The following is a 20,413-nucleotide window of genomic DNA, read 5'->3' as shown; positions in this document are numbered from 1 at the left end:
AACTCCAGTTCCTTCCCAGCGTGACTGATCAAAGAGATATTGTTACCACTAAAATAGCAGCAGCATCACACATGGAGCTCTAGAACCTGCACTCAGACAGTGATAAAGACAGAGCAGTGGGAGGGAGACGGGCGAGAGGACTAAAATCTTGAAATTCAAAGGAGATTTAGACAACTTTCCTCAGCTTGGTGTGAGGATGTTCGTGTGTACTGGTGGGATACTGTACACAGGTGTTCATGTGTCTGTTGGGCTCGCGAGGGGCCCTGTCATCTATCACTGGACAAATACTAGGTTGTTGGGGAGGGTGGTGCGGAGGAGGGGGTTGTTGGCCCGAATGGTGCTGCTCCTCAAATGAAATAATATATCTTTGAAAGCCTACGCCCCGCGCCCGTCCCCGCCGCCGTATATCAAGCACATGAGCGTCTGGTGGAGTCGCTCCAGGCCCATTAACCTTCCACCTGTCCCCCCCACCCCCCTTTTTGACACCCCCCGTCTATCGAACCCCACCTACTGATCGTCTTTTCTCCCCCTTTGCTGTCCTTCACCACGCTCCCTCTCCTCCTCCTGCCCTTGGTCGCCGCCTCTCGCAGCCTTCTTGTTCATCTTTCCATTTAACCCCCTCCCCTGCTCCCTTCATCTTCCTCTCTTCCTCATTTCCCTCTTTCTCCCATCCAACCCTTTTCTGACAGTGCCTTTTCACAATTTCCTTTCCTCGCTCCTGCTCATCCATTCTTTGCCACTTTTTTACCACCATACGTATCTCTCCATACACCAGTCTTCTACCCTCCTAAATTCACTTTGTCTGTCTTTCTGCTTTGTCCCCTCACATTACTGCTACAATCTCATATAATTTTCTGTCATCCTCACATCTTGTTACTCCTTGTCTCTTGCTCATGTTGCTTCTAGTCTTTTTTTTTTTTAAACACCGTAGTGGCTACTCTAAAGTGAATGTGTTGGAGAGAGGGGGGGTCTATGTATCCTGAAGAATAATAATTCAAATGCAGTGGAGCAGGGCCACAGTTACAAATCTCTGCCAAATGCACATGGCCGCCAATCCCATCATTCTCGCAGTTTGTCAGGGCAGGGGTGTCGAGGGGGTAGCGGCTGGTATATTGTTGACCTCTGTGACAAGACTGACATTGCAGCATAAGGCTTTGAATCTGATCATGTGTGTGTAGAATCAGATATCCCTAAAGTTCACATATACCGAAGCCTTTATAGCTTATTAATCTTCATTTCACCTGAAATGTGTGTTTTCTCTCCTTGTTTTCACTATCTCTGCATTCCTTGTCTATTTGCATCCTCTCTCATCTCCCCTCTTTGTTTCACCTCTGTTCTCATTGCCTGTTCTCTCCTCTCCCTGGCCATCTGTTTATCCAATATGGCCGCCCCATCTCAGCTGGGACCTTTCCCAGGGAACCAGACTTCTAATACAGTTCCTCCTCAACTTAATGGGCCTCCTCTCTGCTTTTGCAATCCCTGGATCATGCAGACAAAAAAGAAAAGAGATATAGAAGAAGTGTCTGGATCCATCGAAAATAGTCCCTAAATGACTAAAACAAGCAGTGAAGTCACATTTGGAAATCTCACAGGTTGTCGTAACTCTTTCTTGTCTAGTTGATAGATTCAATATACTGTATGAATAAAGTCACATTAGGATTTAATACCACGGATTCTGTGGCATGGTACTAAATTGGTAATGTCATCATTCGTTTGATTTTTTTTTAACCTAAGAGACAAAATAATTGAACTGCCAAGACCATTACAGCTGAATGCATGACAAGGAGATATTCTTCCGCAGAATCTGTAAAATGAATAAAGCAGATGTGAATATGATGACTGGAATCTATAAGATTTTTTTTTTTTCCAGTAATTACCTGCTGGCTAGTGTGTGTTGACTAGGCACACAAAAGTGCTTCTGGTTCCAAAATGAGAGCTCCATCCGGTTTATTAAAAGGTGTGGAGAGGAAAAAAAGGGACACGGCAGAAGTGTTGAAAAGAAAATTGAGTTCGTAAGGTTAGACGTAAACATATGAATCATCAATATCATCCATCTCCCTGCTAAATTCTCTATTCCATTGTGTTAGTTGTTTGCGTTGGAACAGCTATCCCAAAATGCTCGCACAATGGAGAAGAGCATAGGGCTAGACCAGCTCGACACAGTCACTTTGACAATTACGCAATAGTAATAAAATACAGAAAAAAAGTTAAAAGAATACTATTCATTAACTACAAATATACTATCTTTGTTAATCCATTTATCTACGGCACTGACGTTTAGGCAGAACAATTAAATGCTCTTCGCAAGATGCAAGATCATCATTAGTACGTGTTGATACTATTTGTGGCATTTTTGTTGGAGATGTGCTGTGAAATGTTTCTTCTTTATGAAAATGAGTGCCTTGGTTCAATAAAGCTTGAGAAACTGGGCGAGTGGTTGGTGTGTTAAATTTGTCCATCTTAATGTCTCCTTACCAGAAAAACAAGGCTCAGCATGCCACTCTGGAAGAGGCCAGGACAGGGATCTTCAAAAGGTCCCGCTAATGGCTAAATGCGTCCGAGTCCCGTGACAGAGGTAAACTTACGGAAACTAAATCTTTAAACACTTGTTTTGGCAGACATCTCGTACACACCCCCTGAGGTTGGCTCGATTACCAAAGAAATTCTTTTGTTCTTACCGCGCTAATAATAGTGAGCGCTCAATGTGCAAGTGTAGTCTGTGTTAGTGCGTCAGAGCGAGAGCGCAAAAAGGAGAGAGCCCAGGAGATGAATGTATATATTTAGTTACCTACAGCTTCAGGCCGGCTACTCGTGTGACAAACTTTTAATTCTACTCTTCTTCCTGTCTTTGTGCTTTCTAGCCAATAACCAAACATCACACGCCAAACAGAACAGATAGATTCAAATTCTGAACAACCCAAAATTAAATTAAATTAAAGGAACCACATTCACGTTCATCTAGTAAGTGGAGAGAGCTAAGGTTATTTGAGTCTGTGATTCTTCTAACGCTGTAATTGAGCTGCAAACACCAGTAGCAGAATTGGGTCATGAAACACACATGTAACATAGTCACAATCAAATTCAAATGTTAATTCAAACATCCGTAAAACGTAGGAGGGAAACCATTGTCAAAAGTATTTGCCGTAAGAGGCCAACTCAAAACAATGGGCCATAAAACAGCAATAACAGTGCTCCATTCGTTGCGTTAATTGAGCCACACCATCGGTGTCAATGACACCACACCGTCAGACACTAAAATATGCTCAATTACGTATTAGTCAGTAAAAGCAGGAGCCTGTGCAATGTGTGGTAGGCATCCATAGTATTTATAATTATTTAGATGGGCCTTTTGAAAACTTGTTATTAGAGTAGCCCGCCATCAGCTAAATTATCATCACCTATCCCAAAATCAAATCAAAATAATCTGTCTGGGCAGAGAAGTGAGGGTGGGGGGTTGCTCAGGGAGAGTATTGTCTTCTATTGAGCCCATGTCATTCTCTACTTTTGTAACAGGCACCTGGCTCATTTGCTATCAAGTTTCAGTAATATGGTGGTCATTAGGACAATAAAAAGACATTACATTCCACAGCTAATCAGGGTGCGACAGACACAAGTGGTTGTGATAATTGAATCAGGATAAGTGGATAGGAAATTGCGGTGCAAAATGATCATTCAGAATTAATGGACAAAGAGTACACAATGATTAGCAGTAGCCGCACCCTTTGTGTGTACTTTGTGTGTGTGTGTGTGTTTGACTGTAGTACCGAGGATCTCAGCTGAATGCAAATGCAAATCCAAAAAAATGTCAATAGCTGTGACACACTGTGCTAAATGTCAGCATGTGCTTTCAAGTACTTTGTAATTGGCTCTCTTTCATATATTAAAAAAAAGAATTCATTACATGTATTATTTGCCATCTGAAAATAAAATTACTTTCAATATGTGGAGGTAATTTTATGAATGCCCTCGGCCTTTTAATAAGCACTTGAGCCTTTGGCAATGTGCTATGCCAGATAAAAGGTTGCGACAACAGAAGTACGTGAAAAGACATGAGAGACAGACTGATCAAACCGAAGACCATGCCGTTCAATATATTAACCTTCGATCAGGAAGAAAATAAAACCACTATGGGGCATGCACTTGAAATAATCCTTTGCGGGAGCTATGTCGGATCATGGCCTCGTAAAATATATACAAATGGTTTGTACGTTCACTGACATTATGTCAACCAGATAAGTATGGATACCGTAATTTTCGGACTATAAGTCGTGTTTTTTTTCATAGTTTGGGTGGGGGTGCGACTTATATGTGTTTTTTTTCAAAAAAATTAAAAAAAAAAAAGTTAAACCACGATAAACGAACCGCGATGTAGCAAGGGATTACTGTCATTTGAATTTCAAGTGACGTCAGCAGCGTGACGCGGCGTGGCGGTTGTTTACAAAAAGGACAAAGATTGGTCACGGGATGACGAAGGGCCCCACGTACTACCGGCATCATTAGCGGCTTTGTTTCTAAGTGACACAGAGGACAAAGAGTTTGAAGGATTTAAGGATTTGGAGTGACACAGAAAGTTTGAAAAACTATTATGGCTTTTACGCACGCCCGGTCCTACTCTACGGAGCTCTCTTTCACCTCCGTGGATAGAAGTCGGGGGCTGGCGCTTGGCCGGGTGGCTGTCCGGGGACGGTGGATGGGGCTCGGACATGGCTTTTACGCACGCCCGGTCCTACTCTACGGACCTCTTTCACCTCCGTGGATGGAAGTCGAGGGCCGGCACTCGGCCGGGTGGCTGTCCGGGAACGGTGGATGGGGCTCGGTCATGGCTTTTACGCACGCCCGGTTCTATTCTATGGATCTCTCTTCCACCTCCGTGGCTGGAAGTCCACGCCGCCACACCCCTGGAAGTTTGTTTTGTTAAATAAAGAGCCGTTTACCAAACCCACGTCTTTCCTTGTACTTTGTTAACGCTACAATCTAATTATATACTAGATCTGTGGAATAACGACGAGGCTGACATCAGGGCGCACAAAGGACAACAAAGGCCGAGGAATTTGATCAATGGATTTAATGATTTAGAGTGCACAGATGGTTTGATAATATTATTGCTTACTATATAATAGTTATTTGATATCTAATTAATATATATCGTTATATGGGCCTGTGGAATATTTCGAAGTGCAAGCGCCGTCGTCAGCGGCACGCACCCATTGTTGACAAAGGACGATCGATGGATTTAATGAATTGGAGTGACACAGATGGTTTTATAAACGTGTTATTTATGTAATAGTTCTTTTCAATAACTCTGAATGTTACGTCAGGCCCGTTCTCAGCTCTTTGTTTGTGTTTATGTCACGTTAGCATACCTATCGTTTAGACTGTTGTTGCTCGTTCATGTCTGTTCTTGGTGTTGGATTTTGTCGAATAAATTGCCCCCCAAAATGCGACCTATACTCCGGAGCGACTTATATATGTTTTTTTTCACTTTTTTGGCCATTTCATGGCTGATGCGACTTGTACTCCGGAGCGACTTTTAGTCAGAAAATTACGGTACGTACATTTGGTCGCGATTCCTGGAGCTCTTGTCAGATATTCTTAAGCCTATTCTTGGAGAAATGTAAGAATCTAGGAAGATGTGTGGTGCTAAACTTGTTCATTTGTTTTTGATGTGTGTCTGAGACAGCTACTGTTGTGATTAGGCTTACAAATCACAAAGGAAGTTTGATGGGATGATTTTGACCCTGTGTGTGGTTGTCAACTGGAGGAGTCACTGTCAGAAATGGGGATAGATCTGTAGTACAGTCAAATGATATTCCTGAAAATACAATTTACACCAATATGTCCATTAGGACGAAAAAAAGAAGTCTGTCATTGGATCTTGTCATTGACCCAAAATTCTAATATGTTGCCAATGTATACCAATCAATTGTCCAACGGTGCAAAAGTAGTAGCTTTGTGGGGATCAGCCCTGGGACAAGAGCGCTTCTACCGGGGATCAAGTCAGTCTTGATATGCTTTCAGATCACATTTGCCGTATTGTATCTCCTCTGACTCTTCAGTCAATATGCTAACCAGTGATACATCACACGGAGTGCGCACAGTCAGATCAGAGGAATCACTCATGGGCAGATAAATCAGCCAGACTACAACCCAATGAAAAAAGACCTGGAGTTATCGCAGCCCATAGCCAAAATGTGTCATGTTGGAGAAAAATACGAGTGGCTGCTGAATTTCTGATCAGTTATTAGGACAGTTTGCGTTCACAGTCCTGTGAAGATTGGTGCTGAAGCAGTGCATATGAGAGGCAGATTAAAGACATGTCTTACATCGAGTGATTGAATCAATATCCATGGACTTTGTTTCTATTTTTGTAGATAGCGAATCATTTGTGTAATGCATGCAGACAATCGCATATTTGGACTCAACTATTACAAACACAATTTTTGAAAGAAATCTTGACACGCCATGCGCACCCACCTTGAGTTCACGAAAGAAGATGCTGCTGCGAGCCCACTCCACGATGGAGAAGAGCGTTTGGTCAGCCATCTTGCACATGAGACCGAAGGTGTTGAGCTTTTCGTGCTTTCCCCGGCTGGCCTGCTCCTGCTGCAGGTAGGCCAGGATCTTCGCTTGAATCTGAGGCTCGTCCGGTTCACACTTGAGCAGCTCTACGATCAGGTGGGGGAAACTGGGTGGCGAGCCCGACTGGTAGGCATCAACGTAGGCGTAGCCCATGATGGACTCAGGGGAGCTGGTGTATGGGTCTGGGTACTCAGACTTAATGGTGCGTGTGCCTTGGAAGTGTCCGTAGGCTGTTTGGTAGCCCTGCAAGCTGCCGGCATGCGGTGGCATTGCCATGCTGACGGGTGAAGTGACGAAAGGACTGCGGTCATAGTCTGTCGGGGGTAAGGCGGTGCCATGATGGTGGTGGTGGTGATGATGGTGACTGGCGTGGTGGCCAGCGTGATGGCTCAGCGGAAGGCCCTTGGAGGCAGCTGAGTGAATGTTCTGAATGGCTGATGAGATGGTGAGGTCGGTAGGGACAGCCTGCATCACCTGGCTCATGGCCTCGATTTTCAGGCCGTTAGCTCGGATCAGTGCCTTCTTCTGTTGCTTGAGGGCCCTGTCACGTTTGTACATTGGGCCGAACTTGTTGCGTCCTCCTCGCATACGATCTGCTCGCACAGCTGGAAAAGACATAATGACAAAGAGAAAGAAAAAGGCAAAAATATTATTACTGCCATTCAATGAGCACCATGTTAATTGGATTTGGTACAAAAAAATATATAGTGGAATTTGTATGAAACTGGCATATTTTGGAAATAAATTGTATCATTCTAACCATAACCCCCTGACCCATTTGTATCCCATTTTTGTTTGGTGTTATGACAGGTTCTCCATGTTTTTGGATTGTGGTTGCGAAAAGAATGTCCAGTGTGGTTGCAGATGAAAATGTGCAAATAGATCTGTGGAAATAAATTTATAAAACATTTGTCCACTGTTAAATGGTGCAATAGAAATGAACTTAATAGTTGTAATGTCTATGTAGGACAAAGGTTTTCTGCTGTGATTACACTTGACATTGTTGACTTTTAAAGCCCTCGGGTCTACCTGATAGTGAAGTTACTTATTCACCAAAGACACAAACCTCCCTCCATGGAAATACAAATGGAAAACAAAGCGAGCCACATAAGACTAATTAAGAATATTTAAAAGCTTGAAAACCGGCCTGGATAGACCAAACTACATGCTGACAATTTGCATGGAAGTTCTCCCCTACGCCCTATAATCTTCATGCAGGATCCCACGGCGAGGATCACATCGTGTGTGTGCTCTTGGTATGTCTAATGAATGAGACGGTTACACATTGGACTGCTACGGGGGCCATGTGTGATCTGTCTGACTGCTGCCATTGCAAAGCTGCTCTGCTGCCTCCCAGTTGGGGGGCGTGGGAGTTAATTATTCATATTTAATCACCCTTTACTCCGACCCCGTACAAAGAGCTAAGAGATATCAGGGACGAAACAACAGAAGACCTCATTGCAATACTACAGCAATCGGCCATCTGTAGTACTTTAAGCTTTTGGCCCCTCTTTTGCATTTTGATTCCTGGGATATCATGGTGACTTGGCCCAGGTCCACTACAGCTCATAATGTCTTAATAGATTAGTAAAAGAACACTTGAGGACTGAGTAGTGGGTGTGGAGTACTGGAAAGGATGAGCCCCTCCACCCCACCCCCCAATCCCCCTACGTACCCCCTTTACATGCACTCCAAAGCTGCCTTGGGAGTGATTTTAATGACCTCCGTTAGAAAAGTGCCTGTCACTGATTTGAATGCTAGGATCTAACACGCCACACACACACATGCACGCATGGACACACTCACACACGCACGCACACACACAAACACGTATGTCTTGATCACAAATATAGATTGGAGGATAAAGTCTTGACATCTCAAAGAGTTTGTAACGCATACGCAGTGCATTACTCAATGACATAAAACAGCCTCACTGGAACTTAACACACACTGCCAGGGATCATCATGAACATTTGTACTTGTAGAATCTTGACTATAAAATTACGGGGTTTTGAGAAATGTACCCATTTAATCATTTGTGTGGGTCCATTTAAGAGTATTAACGACTTCTACACAATGTTGCAATTAATGAGCCAAGAAACCAATAGGTGGCCTAGCCCTAGACAAATGAGGTTCATATTTTTTTTTTTTTTTACAGGGACACAGTCGAGAAATAAGGACAAGGCGTATTTCTGTGCTCACAAATAACTCTACACAGACAAATATACACCCCCAAACAAACATACATAGTTTAATTTTTTACATCCACAAACGCGTGCAGTACGCAAACATATCTAAAGGCCTCTGTTCAGCGTCCCAAGTTTTTTTTTATGTTCTTTTGTGTGTTTTGTTCTTTTTTTAGTTACTGCTTTTGTTTGTTTCCTAGGTACCATTGTGTTTTAGTCATACATGTTGTCTCTTGTATTTATTCTTAATACATATTTTTTAACAAACTACATTCTTTTCTTGACACACATGGAGCAACATACAGAGCTTTCCATACTCACACACATGATGCACACACACCGCTCAGTGCTTATGTCCTCTGATTTATGGTTGTTTAATATACAGGAATATTAAGTGCACGCAGGTGAGGATCCCTGTCGGTCGCCAGCATATTAATGGTTCCTGCAGAGCCTTGCTGACACCCTGTTTGTCATGTCGGGGCCTCGGCCTCTGCTCCGCATGCACCCGAGCCTGTGCTCACACATGAATACCTATGATATCTACGTATAAGTAATGGGATGGGTATAGTTTTACAATAGAGGTAGTAGGAGGCTGAATACAGACAAATCAATGAAGAGGTAGATGGATAAGAAACGGTAGGCTAAATAGAAATGTATATTTTTTTAATATATATTTTTAAAATGACTACTTAGGGGACATTACCCCCCAAAAAATTCTCATTAAAAATAGAAGGCAATGAAAACGTTGGCCAAAATGATGGCCAAGATAATGGGCTGATATTGTCTATGAACGCAAAGCATTGTTTTGTCTGCATAGTCTGATGCTGCTCTTTTATTGGTGTAAAATTTGTGGATGGTGTGGGTATGTTTAAATCTGATAGATGTAGGCCTACTGTAGAAGACCCTCTTCCGACTAGAAAGAAAGTAACAGGTCTTCAAGGTTAATTAGCTTCAATTATGAACCACACTGCATATTTTAGGCGATACCCTCAGTGAAGGAGACATTAGGCAAGCCACTGAAGCATATAATCAAGGTATCTTCTAGAATATCCCACCAGTGGGGGGTGATACTCAGATGTAACATGCTTCATCAGCTCCAGTGTTAATGGGTTGAAACCTTGCTGGAATCTTACCTTCTTTCTACCAATGGTTCAACTGGCTCATATGCCACATTGGCACATCAGTGTGTGCATGTGGTTAAAAGAACCAGCTCATCTTCAATTTCAAATGTGTGATAGGCATTTTTCTGAGCATTTTGTCAAAATAAAAATAAAAATAAAAATAAAAATAAAAATAAAAATAAAAATAAAAATAAAAATAAAAATAAAAATAAAAATAAAAATAAAAATAAAAATAAAAATAAAAATAAAAATAAAAATAAAAATAAAAATAAAAATAAAAATAAAAATAAAAATAAAAATAAAAATAAAAATAAAAATAAAAATAAAAATAAAAATAAAAATAAAAATAAAAATAAAAATAAAAATAAAAATAAAAATAAAAATAAATCAATCAATCAGCACTTTGATTGCCTGTAACGTGAACAAACTCAAACTGCAAACATCTTGTCTGTGTTGTTTTTAACCCACCATTTTGAAGCAATTATGTGTCAGATGTGTTAGGGACTCCATTTTCTATTTACCGTTTTTCATATCCTATAGTAAAATAGGGAGCATCTTAAAAATGATGGTCCTTTGATATAATTCAATATGTTCCTTCTGTATTAATTAAGGGTTTCTCCAATGAATTAATTTTTTACAAGAACCACCGAAGAAAATGTGTGTCTCTTCATACGGGGTAGAATGGTCTGCCAGCACCCTCAGCAACTCAAATTATTTGTGCCCAAAGACCATGGGCCTGATTTACTAAGATTCCAAACAGGTACTAAATTGCATGTTCACTCTGACAGATTTTGCGTGCTATTTATGGGTGTGTTGGGTGAAATCTATTGAGACTGCTGTCTTTTACTAAGCTCTTAAATGGCCGCTGCTAAACTGCATGAATACTCAGTCTACCAGATTGCATGCTGTCGGCCAAAGTTGTAAATATGGTCGATATTTAAAAGAGGGTTTTGCACTTAAGTTAATTGACGGTTTTTCAATCATATAAACTTTGGGGAAGCACAACAAGTGCAAAATGAAATTTGAAGTGATAGAATTGGACGTGTATTTGGAAGACAAAAAAATATATTATTAATTTACACAAAAGAAATCTATTACTCCCATAATTTGGGGAAACCCAGCAAATGCACAAAAGCCAGTGGTAAACTTGCTTCATTAAGACTGTGTTAAAACTCCCAAGACCACTTCTCATTTGCGTGCTCCTTTACACCTGCCTTTCAGACGTAGAATGTAAAATCAGCCTTTGCGATTTGTCTGAAGTCTGATGAATCACATTGCATGTATGATTTCAACAGTTTCCAAATATACGTCCCAGAATGAACTGCAAATTGAATTAGTTTTGCATGACTGGCAAACACAATCCTGGATGCCTAAAGTAAGTGGATCAATTTCCACCGCTGTTTGCTTAAGCAAACATCTTTGCTCCCATTTTAGCAACCAACCGTTCAGTAAATCAAACTTCATATCTTTTGTTTTTTGAGGGCCACCGTCGTTCCAAAGTACACAGTGACTGGATTGGAATAGAATATAATTCTATAATGCTGATCTTTTTAAAATGAATTAAGACTGGTATTTCTACCATTCCTACTGTAGTACTATTAAAATATTTTCTTCTTTTGAAATTTCACACACCTCCTAAAGTTCCACACCGACACGAGGATAAACATTTTAACAATCTTGAATAATTTCCAAACTAGAAACAGCACACTGTACTGACTGCTTGCAAATCAACCAACATTAGATAATCAAAATAAACTCTCATGCAGTTGGTTTCCATTCGTTTCACATTTTGCTCCAAGCTGCTCTGTCATGCCGTGAAATAAGCGTGAATCCGAACGGGCTCTCTTTTATCATTACTGTGTCTTTCCAATTGTAGCTTCACGATCTCGCCTGTGGCCCTCTGAACACCTTTGGCCTTTTCATGAATACATGTATTTGATAAGGAGTCGTGCGCGTGTGTGCGTGTGTGTGTGTGTGTGTGTGTGTGTGTGTGTGTGTGTGTGTGCGTGTGTGTGTGTGGCAGGGGGTGTCAGCCTTCTTGTGGAGGAGGGCTTTAGTGGTTGTGGCAGGAGTCGTCCACTGGAGATCCTGGGCCTTGACAGAATGCTGGAGGGCCTGTCGTGCCCCCGAGCTGAAAGTTACTGCCAACAAACCAAACACGGAAAACTGTGCGCCCACGTCAGCTGGAAAATAGCAGGATGGGACGTCGTGCCCAGCGGCCATTCCTGATTAAGAGCGATTAATTACTCCTCGCATGGAGGGAAGAAGGGAGAAACCTCCGGAAAGATTTTACTTCAGGAGTTTGTTAGTTTGCTTTTATACCGCCCGTCTTTCCTTATAGGCCGGTTGACAAAATGTTTACTATACACAACTAGTTAAAACAGTGACCACAGTTTCTCAATAGAACTAGAAATTGTGTCCAGACTTTTGACTGGTAGTGTATAAATACCAAGATTACAATAGAGAATAGCAATATTGGTTCTCTATTAAATAATAACCATCTTGTTTTATTATCGTTGTAAAGTGACCTGTAGGCCAACACATGCCCTAGAATTTGTGCATTCAGAATAAAACTAATTGATTTGAAATATTATCTTTGAAAAGGAGGATTATTTGCCCTGCCATGCTGTCACCATTCAACTTTAGCTATGTTTGAGCCGTCTTCGGAGCTGCGTTCAAATTAAACAAAGAGGCTTCAAACTGGCCGGCCAAAAGTATCATCATTACCATTCTCACCCTCATGCCAAGTTTGAGATTTTTGATTTTATTCCCTGTCTGGCAGGTATTAAGTGTCCAGCAGCTACCAGATACCCCCAAACTCCCTCTGACCCCCATTTAAAATACTAATAAGCATTGCTCGTTTTCAACACACAGGAGGAAAGGAGAGGTGTTCCAGTAGTCAAAAAAAAAAAGAAACATGCAGACAATTTTATTGTCAAAGGAGGTATTCAACTGGTGTAATGTACTTTTGTGGATATCTCAATTTGGAATAAAAGCTATTCACACTCCAAATGATCATGGAATAATACACTTCAAGCCAAAGCATGAATAGCTTCTGCTACAAAGCATTCAACTGTGATTTCATGGAAAATGACGAATTTGTCATTTCACAAAAACGCTAAAAGTTTATAAAACACCTGTGTGGACGTCCAGAGTCAGTCAGCCTCCTACTTGAACTGCTCCATGCAATAATTTTTTCCTTCCACTTTCAGTGATTGCAAACAGGCATCGTATCTTGAAAACTATATGATGCTTAGCAAAGAATGTTCCCTGTTTTTGCCTTTTCACTTCTGCAGATGTGCACAATTTTTACTTTTCTTTTTATGGTGTGGTATTCTCATAAAACTCCTTCATAAAAGTGAAGTACATAAATGTTTTTGTACAGTAAATAGATTACTGGTCATACAACATGTCAGCCTAACTATTGAAATATGTCTGAGTATTTTATATCTTTTATGCTTGCATTTGCAAAGACAGAGTTCAGCTTATGCAGATATATATATATATATATATTTTAGCTATATTTTTTTAGCTAAGTGAGCTTTTAAATAAAGAACACAAACGCACACAGTCAGATGAAGCAGGTAAGATGCTGAATTACTTGAGCAAAAGACCAGGAAAAACATTTTCTAGTCATGTTGGCATTTGAAATGTTGTAATTGCGAATGTATTGCTTTACCTTCCAGCTTCATGCCGACAGTGAGGCACTTTTGGAAGCGGCAGTATGGGCAGCGCTTCCTCTGGGTCTTGTCAATCTGGCAACTCTGGTTCTCAATACATGTGTAGCGCTTGTTGTTCTGGACCGTGCGCTTGAAGAAGCCCTGCGGAGGGAACCAATTAACATGTCAACCTGCCTGACCCCATCCATTTGATGGTAATGCACCCATTCACACGCACACTGGTTGAATGCACTCACGCACACGCAGGTATGTCACACAGTTAATATAGAAAGAAGAAGTTATGGCGCTTGTTTTTAAATGAAATGTGCTGAGATATTTTTTTTAAAATATAAATTAAAGTCTCACCTGACCCCCACTAATATTATACAAAGATCCACATACAACGTCTTTGTGTATGAAGTTAGTACCTAAAAAATACTCAACTCATTTATGATAGCCTCCTTTAGACTTTTGACGGAAATCAACTTTCCACTTTAATAAATTTAAGCACACGAGAACACGTGCAAATCCAATACATTTACATAATTCTCAGTTCCGGGATAATAGAGTTCCTGACTGCAACATGGAATTAATTATTGGCAAAAGCAATGAAAATCAAATGGAGGAAGGATGGGAGCAGGTATAATGTATTCCAGATCCATAATCTTGGAGGACTGCATGCAGCATGAACCTGCTTTTTCCCTCCCAAATAAAATAAATGAATAGAGACGGCTGTTGTCAATATTTTACCAAACACGGATTTAATTAACAATCTGTATCGTTAAATAAAACATAAAGTTTGGTGAGTACAAAAAAGATCCACCAAACGTTATTATACATGAAACCAAACATTTGGAAAGTCACTCAGTTTAACAGTAACTGCATGATGAATAAGTTTTAGTTTCTTTTAGTTTAATAGCGGTGTGGATATAAAAAGTAGAAAATGAATCTATGCTATCCATCACTCCCACCCCCCTCCCTCCCTCCCTCCCCCCTCACTCTCTTCCTCCCTCCCTCCCTCATCCATCCATCCATCCATCCATCCATCCATCCATCCATCCATCCATCCAGCCAGCCAGCCAGCCAGCCAGCCAGCCAGCCAGCCAGCCATCCAGCCATCCAGCCATCCATCCAGCCATCCATGGGGTTTACTGCACACAGCATTATTGTCGTCTACTCGCATGCAGCAAGTATTTCACACTCCTTTATTAGTCATACACCTGGAAATTCCAGTATACAGCAGCCAACCAAGGAGTTAGAAAACAACGGAGCTCTTTTTCTATTCCCATTAAAAGTGATTAAATTATATAAAATATAACTATATTGAAACTCCATTTGTAAGTAGCCTTTCTATATCCAATCATTCAAGTCAAAACAGTTTTTAATCCATTTGAATTTACATTCAAAATGCTCACTTTGGAATAGCTATACTTGAACTTAAATTGTGAATATTCTACACCTTGACCCTGACCTTTTTACCGACTCCTTGCAGGGATCGAAGTTTCAGGCACCTCTCACCAATACCTCACCCTGAGTCTGTTTTCTCTTTACTCTCTGCACTTGAATGGCAAAGGAAAAGCCCTCAATGCATGTATGCATGTTTTTTTTAAGGGGGGGGGGGGCTCTGACAGCAAACTAATACATCAGCTTGACAATTACGAGGCTGCCATTGACAATCAAGGTGGCCTCTTTATTGAGTGAATCAATGATTGGTTAGCGGTAAATATCAATATTATTAATGTTTCAACAAGGATAGACAGTGCATCATTAAAACACCTCTTCATATGCAGCCTGGAGGCACACACAAGTACACGTACACACACACACACACACACACACACACGCACGCACACACGCACGCACGCACACACACAATTTGGAGTAAAAAGGCGCGAGGGTGTGTTTGAGGGTGAGAAGCTGCACAGATGCCACTGACGTCTCTGCGAGCAAGTGCCTATAGCATCTCAAGGTTACAATACGGAATTCAATCTATAACATCTGCTTTAAATAGTGACCACATAGGCAAAAAATGCAATATCACTGCATCAATACTGTATTAAAAAACAGTACATACTCTATGTACTTCAAGTTGTATTAACGCAGAGACATTTGCGTTGCTAATGCCTACATGAAGAGAGAACAGGAAATAGGACAAAAACCTGCTGATGGAGCTCAACGTCAAAACAGTTTACTTTGCAACCGTGTTTGTATGATGAAGCCTTTTTCCATTCAGACACTGTCGTTCGGCTATTAATGAACTTGCGATGAGAGTTTCATCGTGCATAAGTATACAAACGGAGTTATAATAACCACAACATACCTCACCGTTATGAGTCTAATAATACTCTCGTTTGTTTGACACAGAGGTATTAACTTCACAGTATTGCATTGTCGTTGCAGTGTTGTAAAACTGTTCTCATCCCTTTTTATGTGTAGTGGCCCCGTTTAGCAAAACACGGGGCTCAAAATATTACAAGCGGCTCTTGGATTAATGCAATGCAGTTCTACTCCACAGATAATTACACTCATAATAATAAGCACACTTTTAGCAAATAATACCGCTCCTATAGTGCCAATCAAAGCATTATTTTTGTAAAAGCAGAATTTGTGATACAGCCTTTATATTGCATCTCATTATTGTGCAGGTGTACCTAATGTTGCGGCCTTGAGTTTTACTTTGTGTAGCTTGGTGTTTCGCAAAATGATGTGAGCATACCACAATAAGAAAAATATTTCCCACTTGTAGAATTTCACTTGCTTTTGTTAGCAAAATATCCCCAAACGTGAGCAAAGTGCGTTTAACACCCTGGAAAAGGTTCAAAGGTCCAAAGTCGAGGTTATGAAGCCGCGTCACGGATGTTAATACTCCCGACCCCCCGCCCCCACCCCACTATACACACGCGCGCCCACACACGCACGCGTGCACACACACGCACACACACTAAGAAGCAAAATTTGTCCAACCTTGCAGCTTTCACAGGTGAGGAGTCCGTAGTGGTAGCCTGAAACCTTGTCTCCACACACGGGACACATCTCGTCCAAGTCTTCGTCATATGAGTAGTCCATCATTTTTAATTGTGGAACTGCAAGAGACACATGCGTACACAAAATAGACTGTCACAGTGCTGACCGTGTTCAATTTGGAGCGCAAAACGGCCCAAATAGGTGACGCTCCGTAAAGTTTTGCCTTGGGGACGTTTATTTTCAAGGGTAAACGGAAAATCGACGCACAGACGCTGTAAATGATCTCGCTTAATTCCTGCACATTGGATTGCAAATCTGACGCCCCCCCCCAAAAAAGAAGACGATGAAAGTGAGTCTCATAAATATGCAATACATCCACGTCGAGCTCGCTGGGGGACAGATATTAGCGTTAAAGAGTGAAAGAGAACATGTTGCCGCCCACAGACAAATGAAGACACAAGTGCGCGCGCACGCATGCACATGCGGACACGCACAAGCGCTCGTCACTGCAGGCCAGCACAGAAACAACCACGATTATTCCCTCTCTAACGAATAAAAAACTGAAGGCCTCTTTATTTATGTATTTTTTTTATTTTTTGTATTTCACATTTTTGTTTTCCCATAATCACGAGAACCGCAATCCCAATATTAATTTGAAATTGTGTATCATTCGACATTATAGTATATTTATAAATTACTACCATTAAAACGTGCCGTTTATTTTATTTTTTACCTGGTTAATTATTCATTTCACTAATTCCAAAGAGTTGCCTTATTCAGATGAAAAAGAGGTAGATTTGCAAATATTACAGCCGGTAAAAACGGGGAGAAAAAGCTTATTATTCTCTATTTGTTCAGTTTTGTCTTGTTTGAGGCCTTCGTGCGAACAGTTTTGCCAGTCTTATATGATTTTTTTGCAATTGGAATTATAATAATTTCCAAGGCAGTTGCATTCCTATATGCAGATCAGAGCAACAAGTTGCACTGTGCCGCTGGGTTATTTTACATTCAGAAAGAGTCAAATGGAATAATAAAAAAACGGTGTGGGTTTTAAAATAAAGTAAAAACAAAAATAAATACACCGCGGGGCCTGTGCAATATATTCACACATTTTTGTCACATTCGGAAAGACCTTCAAATTGTAGAGTTTAGGGAGACCTGCAGGACGTTGAATTAATGAAAAATACAGAAAAACGTATAGCGAGTTGCGCTGTTTTGCACCAATTTTCACAAGGACAATGAAAATGCGCATTTCTAAATCGCAAAAATAAACACAAAGTTACCTTTAATTTGTAAATATTTTCTTTTCCAATCGTTGGCTTTTTACTGAGGCAATATACTCACTACAACATATCTGGCATTTGCAATCTCTAAATACTTCCAAGAAAAATAAAAAAAAAACGTGTCCTGAGCTACATTGTTTTATTGCGTGTGTAAAAGCAGATAAGTGTTCCTCTAACAAGCCACTCTTTTAGTTGACTTGTCAGGGAGTCTTGGCTCTGTTATCAGAATCTCATAAACACGCGCAGCTAATTGATTGCCCGCTTAGACCGCCGTGGAATGACAAAAGTATTTCGAGGTGCAGTTTGAATTTGATTTTGACAGGTGACGCATGCAGTGACAAAAATTTTGCAACCTCGGTTTCTTTCTATTTTACTATACACGCCACAATCCAATCCGCACTGTAATCATTTGGAAAATGATCGAGTATCTTAAGTCCCAAAATATTAAATGAATACAAGGTAACATTGCAGGGATTAGAAAAAAATATATATATAACACGGCCAAACATGCGAAGAAATTTAAAACCGCAAAATGACTCACTGCAATATTGTTCATTTTTCAAATATATCTGAAACGTGTGTAATGTTTCAGAATGTCTCCTAAAATATTTAAATACCACTTTTAAGGATAATTTTCCCGATATAAGATGAAGATATAGTGTAATCCATGCAAAGAGTTGATGCGAATAATATTACAAATTTAAACACTCTAAACTCGAGATTGATAAATAGCGGAGGAGGAAAACACTCTTGCCCCTCTCCCCACCCTTCACACGCGCATTCATACACATTAAATTACCGATCAGAATTAAGTCAAACGGGTCACTGGGTGCATACATTTATACACTCTATTTCGGCAGTTTGGACAGTTTTTACGCGCCCTGCGTCAGGACATGTCCAAATATAAGCGTGACTGTAAGTGATCAGTGGCGGGATCGCAAGCCACAAAATGCTCAAGTCAAAAAATACACTTTTACTTTTATTCCGACTCACAGACAGAGACCGCAATATGCAACAGAATGCTCTGCAAACCGAAACATCTTTGATTACTCTGACAGCCATGGAAACTATGAACTGATAGTATCACGTCCGTCGTTTAGTTCCACCTAATAAAACATGATTGGCACGTTTGTTGTCTAAAGTGAGAGGTGTGTCAGCTCTTACCTTGCAAATTTCTTGGCATATGTCCTTGTTCCCCATACGATCGAGAGAGTCCCAGCGATTCAGTCTCGACTTTGGGCAGCATGTCAGCGCCGCCGGCCTCAGCTCAGCGGGAGACTCGTAAGCGAGTGACACTCTGATGGAATGGGCGCACTTTTTGTCAAAGTGGCCTGCGTCTTTCTCGAGCTATATCTGGCGTTCTTCTGAATGTCTCAGACCAAACGGGAAATAATGTTGAATATTGTCCTTGACAAAAGTAACGCAATTCTACATGTCAGAATATCATTTTGCCACCCCAACCCAAAAACAACAAACAAAAACGATACTGAGTCGCAGTTGCGCACTGAGCAAGGAATTGGGTCACCCAAACGCGCAAAACGTGGATTAAAACACGAAATAAGTTTTCTAGAGTCGTCTCCAAACGTGTTGTTGGCGCGATAAACTAATAAAGTAAAAGTAAATAACTTAAAGCCTTTAGAAAAAAATCTGCGCGCTCCCCTGTGCGTAAAACCAGACTCGGCGCGTCAAGCCGGACTGCCTGAGATGTGGAAACCTCTTTTCCTCCTCTTCCTCCTCCTCGTCCCGCTGTTTACTCCCCTCCCTCCAATCCTCGACTCATGCGGCCGTCTGACGTCATTGATCCCCGGTCCAATCAGACCATTGGACCGGGACCCATCGCCTCGGGTTCGTCTCTCCAAAACCTCACCTGTTAGAACCCGTTAATGGTGTACCTTAAAGATCGGCTTTAGTATCATGACTTGAAAGTGCACGAGCACATGCACGCGCAGACGGACCTGGATAACTCCCAGACGCTCGTTTCTTTATAGGTGCACGTTTATATTATGGTTACCTGCAAATGATAATAATATTAACTTTCTTTCTTTCTTTCTTTCTTTCTCTCTTTTTCTTTCTTTCTTTCTTTCTTTCTTTCTTTCTTTCTTTCTTTCTTTCTTTCTTTCTTTCTTTCTTTCTTTCTTTCTTTCTTTCTTTCTTTCTTTCTTTCTTTCTTTCTTTCTGAGCATGTTGTGCTGTTATTGTTATTATGTTATTCTATTTTGATAGGAGAAATATCCATCTGTTATTATTTTATTATTTTTTATTTATTTTGATGTATAACGCCATATATATATATATATATATATATATATATAATTGTAGAATTTCCCTCCACCCTATTCACCTCATTTATACAAGTTTACAAGTCGAAAAGAGGGTTAAAAGTAGGGGGTGGGGTTTCATGTCAGGCAATTAGATAAGACCTTTTCTGACATGATATCACTGCTGGAATGATTAACCTGCAGGAGTGAGGGAGCTCCTCTCCAGGTGCTGAGGTGAAAGACATTGGGGTGGACACATGTGTTGCAATATATATTTTAAAGTTATGGAGTTAGTTTATGTGAATGTGTTCTGAATGTTGTATACAATGCAAAAAATGTGTTATTCATGTGGTATTATATTTT

At 40.7% G+C, this 20,413-nt stretch overlaps 1 protein-coding gene across 1 annotated transcript in view; it reads right to left on the bottom strand.

Annotated features, from left to right (window-relative positions):
* Positions 1–19,527, bottom strand: part of nr5a2 (nuclear receptor subfamily 5, group A, member 2) — a 53,285-nt gene extending 33,758 nt beyond the window's left edge. The window contains exons 1-4 of the mRNA XM_061297964.1: positions 18,957–19,527; positions 16,510–16,628; positions 13,566–13,707; positions 6,475–7,184 (exon numbers count right to left, since the gene is read on the bottom strand). Coding sequence (XP_061153948.1) covers positions 6,475–7,184; positions 13,566–13,707; positions 16,510–16,628; positions 18,957–19,038 — 1,053 coding nt within the window. The 5' untranslated portion in view covers positions 19,039–19,527. The remainder of the gene's footprint in view (positions 1–6,474; positions 7,185–13,565; positions 13,708–16,509; positions 16,629–18,956) is intronic.
* Between the last annotated feature and the right edge of the window lie 886 nt (positions 19,528–20,413).

The sequence above is a fragment of the Syngnathus typhle genome, linkage group LG14 (assembly GCF_033458585.1).
Source record: "Syngnathus typhle isolate RoL2023-S1 ecotype Sweden linkage group LG14, RoL_Styp_1.0, whole genome shotgun sequence".
Classification (NCBI taxonomy): Eukaryota; Metazoa; Chordata; class Actinopteri; order Syngnathiformes; family Syngnathidae; genus Syngnathus; species Syngnathus typhle.
The sequence above is the reverse complement of the archived record's forward strand: the minus strand, read 5'-3'. Positions and strand labels throughout refer to the sequence as shown.